The following is a 9,102-nucleotide window of genomic DNA, read 5'->3' as shown; positions in this document are numbered from 1 at the left end:
AAAAAAAAAAAAAACTGAACATTTTTCATTAGGAACCATCTGATATGGTAAATCAAGCCAAATTCCCCTCAGGGGAAAAAAACATGGAGTACCTGTGTGGATCAGAAAAGAGAGGGCCTGGTCTAGTTCTGCTCCTAACTAGTTTTGTGACTGTGGGCAGGCCCAGCCTTTCTCTGCCTTAGTGTCCTCCACACAAAATTAAGAAAAGGAATGGTGCATGTTATAAATCCACCTACTTGATGGTACCATCTAGTAACTGGAATTAGGCTACGACTACAGAGAAACTGGGCAGGGGTAGCTCCACTGAGTCTGAAAGTTAAACTGGAATATTTATTTCCTACAGACCAACTAGTAGTCTAATCAGTAAAGCTGTTACACTTGCAATAATATTTCACTGATGTGTACCAGAGCATTGCAAGTTATAAAATTTCCAATTTAATTTTACTGCATCCCTGAAACCGTAGTAATTAGAAGACAAACTCACGGGGAAGATGTTTACAGCTTCAGGGGTGATAATTTTGATCCTGTCCTGCAGGTCACTTCTGTCCTCAAGGTTCCCCGATTTGACGGCTGCATGTAGACTTAGGATTTGTTTGTAATACAGCACTAACTCATCATTCATATGATGGGAGCAGATGTAGATGACATTCACATTGGCATCTAAAAACAACAGGCACAATGTTAATTACTGGTGTGAAGGTAAATGACATTATGAACTCTGGCATCCGACTGATGTTGTGCAGTTTAAAATAAAGAGCATATCCAAAACCCATGTTGAGGTTAATTTAGATTGCTTTTGTACTATCTGAGCAATCTAACTGGCTTTTTTACAGTTCGGCATTTCTCTAAAGAAAATATAAATAACACCACCACCAAAAAAAAATAGATGCAATGATTCCTTCAGAAGGAGGGCTGTGAGATACCTTGGAAATGTACTTTCAAATAATACATAGGGATTTAGCCATACAACTCCCATTAACATCAACAGGAATTGCATACTGCTTTAAAATTTTATTCCATTAACTTCAGTAAATTATAAAACAGAGCTATTAACTTTACAAAGCTGATGAAATTGCAATTTCTTATTCTGTATGGACTTGACAGGGCCAATTCAGGGAATGTCCTGTTCAAAGAAATGGTCTGATTATAATCATAGCAATGATTATTTCAGGAAACCAGCCTTTCCCCTGCTTGATTCCCAAAGAGGAGTATATTACTTAAAAAGCAGGTTTTGTGATTTTTGGTTTAAAGGAAACACTGCCTTAATTTAACTTTTCTCCTTCTTAAGATGTGCTTCTTACATGTAACATCACAAGAAACCCTAATTAAATATCCCATCCAAATGGAATAGTGAAATGAGAGTATCCACTCCATGCTGCAGAATATTTCAGGGAGTATGAATAGGAAATCAGCAGTCAATGAAGTCATTCATTTGTTCATCCATTCATTCACAAAATAGCTGACAGGTCTGTAGGGGCAAAGCCCTGGGCTAAACGTGGAGGGAAATACAGCAATCATTGTGGGCACGAGGAAGCACGCAGACCAGGTACTTAAAGAAGTTCAGAGGAGGGAGCACTGTAAACGTTTTCTTAGGCAAGTAGGGCAAAGAGGGGATTTTAAGATTCCTCTGATTGGTTTGGCAGAGTATATATACAGAGCATAGACTGATTAAATTCTAAGTATTTAACCTTTCTAAGCATTCATTTCTTCATCTGTAAAAAGGGGAATACAACCACCTGGGGCGTATTGTTTTAGACACTATTAAATGAGTGAAGATATAGAAAGTATATGGTGCAGCATCTGGCACATAGTAAGTGCTCAAGAAACAGCACGGGTGTGTGAATGTGCTCCTGGCCCACCCTGACTAGGCTGGCGAGGCCAACAGTGACTCCCCAGCTGCCCCCACACCTACGTTCCTTTTTTTTTTTTTTTTTGAGACAGAGTCTCGCTGTGTCTCTCAGGCTGGAGTGCGGTGGCGTGATCTCGGCTCACTGCAAGCTCCGCCTCCCGGGTTCACGCCTTTCTCCTGCCTCAGCCTCCCGAGTAGCTGGGACTACAGGCGCCCACAACCACGCCCGGCTACTTTTTTGTATTTTTAGTAGAGACGGGGTTTCACCGTGTTAGCCAGGATGGTCTCGATCTCCTGACCCCGTGATCTGCCCGCCTCGGCCTCCCAAAGTGCTGGGATTACAGGCGTGAGCCACCGCGCCCGGCTCCCTACGTTCCTTTTGATCAGTGCCTCAAGATTTAACATGAAGTAGTGTCCTCTGTGTTCTATCCTATTGTTTCCAATCTATTAATCTTGTCTCTCCAAGCTCCTTAAAGGCAATGTTTGCACTATTTCTTATATTCCCCCAAGCCCTGGCACAGTGTGGAATATGTAGGAGTAACTCAATAAACACTTGTGAACTGACTGAAGGGATTATGGAGAGATTTGCAAAGTTGAGAAAGTCTTTTATGCCTAGACGCAAGGCATACAAGAGAAATCTCCCTCTCCAGAGACCTAGAAGGGGTGTTTTCTGAACTGGCGCAGTGCTAGGCCCACAGCAGGTGCTGCATACATGTGAATATTTAGGTGGCTCCCATTTAATTTTGAAGCATAAACCTCAAAATAAATTAACTGAGAAGACAGTAAGTAAATAACTTGCATCCAATTGCTGAATCATCAAATTAGTCATCCGAAGTCTTGTGTTTTGAAGAAGAGACTAGCGTCTAACCAAATTACAATAGAGGTTTTAAAAATCAAATGAATGAGTTTTTTTAAGTATGAAAGAATAGGGCAGAAAAACAACAAAAATAGCTTACAGACTGTAGCAGACGAAAAGCAAATTTTTTCTTGGGAAGAAATTTCTAGGTTACAAATGATAAAAGGAATCATGTTGCCAATTTCACCTTTCCTGTTCATTTCTGGCAAAGGAATACATATCACCAACTCTAATATTCAGTATTAATGGGTTTTATCATGGGTTAATTTTACACATGTTCAAAATTAACTGACAGGTAATTTTGGAAAGGAATTGATACGAAGATGAAGCTTTCTTTGATTGCTAGTCAGTAATCAGTCACTTTCTTGCTGAACTCATCTAGGAACTAGCCATTGGGGTCTCCACCTGAGAACCATGAATTCACAGACAATATCTAGTGACCAGCCTTACCAGTGTGACTGGATTATCTTTGTTTCCCCTGAATAAGAAAGAAAAACCATAAGGGATAATTATTTATTCTTCCATGAAATTATTACTTATTTTTCTAGTTTATTCACATTTTTATTTCACAAGAAAGTACTTTTTTTCATCTATTTCTAAACTTTCATTACTCCTCTTGAAGACATTTTATGATTGCACTCCTATATCATAAAGACTATGTACCAAGAAAAAGGCATTTGGCTCATAATCTCTCAGAAATGTTCATATAAGCAAAATATTCCATTGCAGGTAGAGATAGAGTGAATTATTGAGTTGTTTAAAATAGAAGCCTAATACTTTCAAGTCTTTACCAATAATGAGAATCTTTTATAAAGAAATTATTTGGTGATGGCTTGTACTATATATAGAAAGGGATATAAAAAGCTGAAGAAAAAAATTAATTCAAATAAATTACAGCAAAGTCTGCCCTACGCTAAACTTCAGTGGTTTCCATCTAGTCAGGTTTTTAGTTGAAATAGCTTAATACTAACAAGTCAATCTTAAGTCATTAAAAAAATTTTTTGTAATGCTGAAAAACAATCTTAGTGCCTAGATAATAGATTAAAGCAATTATGATTATTATTTTGGGAGACTGTAAATTTCTAGTACTGATGTATTTTTTGCTACCAAATGGCATTTATAAAATAATAATGATGCTGAAATATATATGAATAATGTAAAGTATGTCATTCCAGGGAGCCAGCTAAGTTGGTCCTTCATCATTTAAAAGTCTTCCTTGTTTTTCTTAAATAAGGGCCAAAGAAATTGCATTTTAACAAAACAAAGAAGTTCTTATTTGATGACTAATAAAAATCTAATTTTTATGTAACAACCTTGAATTTTTGGCAAGTATCTCACAAACAGATTCAATGTTATTGCTTAGCTTTTGCAACCTATATTCTTAGAGCCTAATCTGAACCCGGGCCTTGAATAGTGTCAACCAAAGCTGTCACATTCAGGCATCCTTCCTGCCTGGCTCCAGGTGGGTGCCTAAGAACTGACCAAACCAGTATCAGAACTTGACTTTCACAAAGATGCACACATCACTCAATCAAGGTCTGTATTTCCAAAAATTCCCTCCATTAGGCACTTCATGTTTTCTAATAACAAGATGCTCTATATTTAAATAAAACCTTCTTTTAAAATTCTATCTTCATTTTCCCCTCTTTCTTCTTATGAAAACACAATGCTTCATTTCTGATACCACCTTTCACTCATTCCCCAGATATTATAAGAGACAAGACTGACACGAATGTAAAATTTTGATTTCACTCACTGCAAGATTCAGTAAATAAAGAAGATTTTTGGTTTACAGGAGAGAAATTCTGATCTAAACCTGTAGCAAAGAGAATCTAGAAAACTGTCCAAGTAAATTGGTTAAAATGTCATTTTTTAATTCAAGCTGATTTTACTACAAATCTGTTTTTTAAAATAAAACATTGAATTGCCCTGTAAGTAGATTAAAAATCTGAGTTTTTTCCTTGTAGAGGGAAAAAATAATCAAAAAACAAACAAACAAACAAATAAAACATTTTATCAACATCCACTGATAAACATTCCAAAGAGTCACTTGTGTAAAACTGTTGACTGTACCTAAGATGTCACACAGCCTCCCCAGCTGCGTGTTCTGCTGTGTGTTGAAATCGGCAATATGTTCTCTCACAGGCTGGGAATACCCTAAAAGGCAAACAAGGTATCAGAATGCAGAAAGAGCAAGTCAATATAGCAACATGGCACAAGAGAATTTCCAAATGTCACAGTCCATATTTCCAGGAAAACATTTTCTCTGAAGCATCTTACAGAAACAACCCAATCCCGAAGAATGAGGTGCTTGTTTCTCGGGGGAATTAAACATTATTCTGGAAGATGTGCTAAGCAACATACTCTGTAACAGAGGGGTTCACATTTTCTAATACCAACAAGGCTGCTAAGAATCAAGATGACAAAACATGGAGAAAATTTCTGACATGCAATGTGAATGTTTACAAGGATGCGTAAGAAAATTATGCTCAGGTTAAAAAAATATTGTTTTGGTTTCTTAATGTGAGCTTCCTATGTGGTATTTTGAAAATGTGTTCCAGAATCATTCTTAAGTGACACACAGATTTCAGATAAATCCCCTGCTGTCAGGAATACATATTTAAATAATTCATATACTAAAGAAATCAACTTCTGCTCACAGTCAAAAGAACTTTTAACCTTCAAAGGGCAAGAAGAGCTAATGCAGTTACTTTGTCAGTACTAATAAAAGTCCTGCAGTTTGCCTTCATTTCTACTGGAAACAGAGCAGAAGGGAAAACACATATGGATTACTATTGTCCAAAAATCTCTCACAAAAGAAACAACAGTGGAAACACTTTCTGCTGATATTTCAGGTCATTAAAAAAAAGTGAATCAAAACATAAACTTAAAAAGCATGCGTACTCACAAGCAGGTATAATTGCTTATATGAAATTCAACAACTGTAGGGGTAACTCTTTTTTTCTTCATAAAATTGCTTTTCACATTTTGAAGAGATGCTTCAATGCCTCCTTGTGGTTAGTGAGCCCAAACACATGTTTCAAGTTAAACTGCTCTAGATAAAGTGATTTTATATACCACAGCTTCAAGATGTGACACACATTTCCTTTTCAGCATAAGGAAAACTATGGCAATTCAGGCAATGGGGCTTCAGACCAAATGAACTCTGATAATTGACTCTTTGCTTTGATGTCAGTGTTTAAACACTAGACAACGTCTGGAAATTAAATGACTTTACAATCATCTAAAAGTCTCTCTTTGCTTTGCATCTGGACTTAAGAATTAAAGAGAGAGGCAGAAGGACAAATGAGCTGTTCGAATCATTTTTGAAAAATTATTAATCTCTCAAATAATTTAGAGAACCATTTCACATATAAAAGCTAATATAGGCAGTTACAACTCCAATGTCTTTATGTGTGACTGTAATATCATACCTTGGGATTTTGTATATGTATAATTTTATCTATATTCAAATAAATGTTTAGAAAGATGTATTGTGGATAACATATAGCAAGAGTATAAAAAGGCAGGAAAATGCCTAAAGAATAAAGTGTGATTAAGAAAAGTGCCTGAGAGCATTCCATGACTGCATTGCCTTTCAAAAGTAAAGATAAAAGCAGTATAATATGTCTCATTAAGATGATGTCCAATTTAAAATAGAAAAGATGTCTGATCACTTTGTTGCCACATATGCAGCATGTGAGTGAATAAGTCTGTGTTCCATTCCACTGTTTGAAGTCAGTTTTCCAACAAATTACTTGGGACCTCTGTTACCACTGATCAAGAATGCATATAAAATGTCTACATAGAATATACCCATTTTAAAGAAGTGTGTGCTAATCTTGGAACATTGTTACAGAGAATCATATGCAGTTACAGATATGAAAACATCTTGTAAGCTGTAAAGCGCTTTATAAACACAAGGTATTTTAATGTTACAAGGTATGGGTGTTTCCAAAACATATAACAACAACAACAAACTCTGTGACAGGCAACAGACCATTCTACATGGACGAGATACAATGCGATGTACAATGACATCAGCAGAGCAGAAGTTGGGAGTCACTATATTTTTTTAGTCAGACTTGTTTTGTTTTATACATCCATCAAGTACATGTGTTGACAGGTGAAAAGATTTCATCAATGTTGGTAGCATACACTAAATATAACAGTGACTTAACCAGGAAACTATCAACAAGGATGTCGTGGTTTGCGGGAGTTCAGTAGACATGCCCAGGGCGATGAGACACTACACTTTGGAATGTAATCTACAATGACATGGTTTCTTCCAGGGTCTGATTAGGAACACTGAGGGAGTTTTGAGAGACCATTATCCTCAATCCTGTCATATTATAGATAAGGAAACTCAAGGTAAGTGTCTTGTCTCTGGTCCAAGGTCACATAAACCTACCAATTATTATACAGTTTAGATACTACATATTAGCTCTTGTAAGAAATTTAGTTATAGAAAATAAAAGACTCTCCAAGTGTGAGCAGAGAAGAACTCCAGAAGGGACAAAGAGCTTTGGCCTCTTTTCTCACTTTTATTTTCAGTTGTTGTGGTAGGTAGAATAATGGCTGTTCAAAAATGTCCGAGTTCTAATACCCATAACCAGTGAATATATTGGATTACATGACAAAGAAGAAAAACAGTTGCTAATGGAATTAAGGTTGCTATCAACCGACCTTAAAATCAAGAGATTATCCTGGATTGTCTGGCTGGACCAGGTGTAATTGTCAGAGTCCTTAGAAGTGGGAGAGGGAAGCAGAAGAGAAGAGTTGCTAGGTCTCTACTGAGGCAATAAGGTCCTCATCATCATGCCTTATATGCCTGACCACCCTTTTCTAAAGTTCTTAGTCTCCCTTCACTGTCATTCTCTTGCACCTGTTCTTCACCACCCTTTTCTCATGTTGTCACTACATATTTCTTTGCTTGGTTGTTTACTTTGTTGTCCATCTCTTCTTTTATCTGCACCACTCTAGCTCCTGCAACCAGACTCATAGCTACGTTAGAGCAGGCACTTGTGAAATCTCCAGTCAAATAAATGAATGAAACATGTGTGAAGCCCGTACTCAAATAATCTTTTTAATTCTTTTTTTTTTTTTTTTTTGAGATGCAGTCTTGCTCTGTCACCAGGCTGGAGTGCAATGGTGTGATCTTGGCTCACTGCAACCTCCGCCTCCCAGGTTCAAGCGATTCTCCTGCTTCAGCCTCCCAAGTAGCTGGGACTACAGGCGCACACCACCACGCCCAGCTAATTTTCATATTTTTAGTAGAGATGGGGTTTCACCATGTTGGCCAGGATGGTCTTGATCTCTTGACCTCGTGATCTGCCTGCCTTGGCCTCATGAAGGGCTGGGATTACAGGCGTGAGCCATCGCGCCCAGCCCAAGTCCTCCTTTCAAAGAGGTTATTCCGCAATGTTTTAATTGTCTTACTGTTCATATTACCAAGCCATAGATTTTAAAATACTTTATAAATATTTTGTGGTCAAAAACCTTATGCAAGGCCATCCTTTCTGTGATCACCAGTTTGGAAAATGCAATTATTCCCATGTGTGCAAAACTACATAAATAACCAAATGCATACAACTGCAATATATTATGCCGTTATCAGCTACTTAGCTTTCATTTGAAGGGTTCAAACAAGTTAGTGCAGCCCCAGTTGGCTAGCAGCATGGTGTGATTATGTGTAGAGCTAATTCTACAGCAAATTTCCTATGGAAAGAGAAAAAGAGGACAAGGCTGCAACTTGTGTTAAATGCCTGAACCAGAGAATCCTACCAACTGATTTTCACTAGTGAATCTGTCTCAACTCTGGAAATGAAATTACTAGATTGAATAGATTAGTTTTCTTGCAGTACATTTAGAGAAAAAATTGCTTCACTTTCATCCACTTCTATTTTTATGAATTGTATAGGTAAGTCCCTGGTGCATGAGACAAAGAAGTTTGTGGCATCTAGCTGAAATCTTCTTTAAGGACTCCCAGGGATGTGGTACACAAAAAAGGGTACCCTATATCCTTAAAAATATACACATAGTTCGAGAATTCTATCTGTGGAACACATAGGAGATGACAGCTTGTTGTTACTTAATTTAATGTCCACAAGTCATTTTTATAAAATCCAAAGCACGGCCGCGATCCCAGCACTTTGGGAGGCTGAGGCGGGTGGATCATTTGAGGTCAGGGGTTCAAGACCAGCCTGGCCAACATGGTGAAAACCTGTCTCTACTAAAAATACAAAAATTAGCCAGGCGTGGTGGTACATGCCTGTAATCCCAGCTACTCAGGAGGCCGAGGCAGGAGAATTGCTTGAACCCAGGAGGCGGATGTTGCAGGGAGCCGAGATAGCACCACTGCACTCCAGCCTGGGTGACAGAGTGAGACTCTGTCTCA

At 37.7% G+C, this 9,102-nt stretch overlaps 1 protein-coding gene across 1 annotated transcript in view; it reads right to left on the bottom strand.

The window, feature by feature from the left end:
* IQCH (IQ motif containing H) overlaps positions 1-9,102 on the bottom strand; it is a 150,724-nt gene that overhangs the window by 116,351 nt on the left and 25,271 nt on the right. Inside the window, exons 5-6 of the mRNA XM_011968588.1 lie at positions 4,779-4,862; positions 485-660 (exon numbers count right to left, since the gene is read on the bottom strand). Coding sequence (XP_011823978.1) covers positions 485-660; positions 4,779-4,862 — 260 coding nt within the window. The remainder of the gene's footprint in view (positions 1-484; positions 661-4,778; positions 4,863-9,102) is intronic.

The sequence above is a fragment of the Mandrillus leucophaeus genome, unplaced genomic scaffold (genome assembly GCF_000951045.1).
Source record: "Mandrillus leucophaeus isolate KB7577 unplaced genomic scaffold, Mleu.le_1.0 Scaffold12, whole genome shotgun sequence".
NCBI lineage: Eukaryota > Metazoa > Chordata > Mammalia > Primates > Cercopithecidae > Mandrillus > Mandrillus leucophaeus.
Note: the sequence above shows the minus strand (reverse complement) of the source record. Positions and strands in the feature narration are given on the sequence as shown.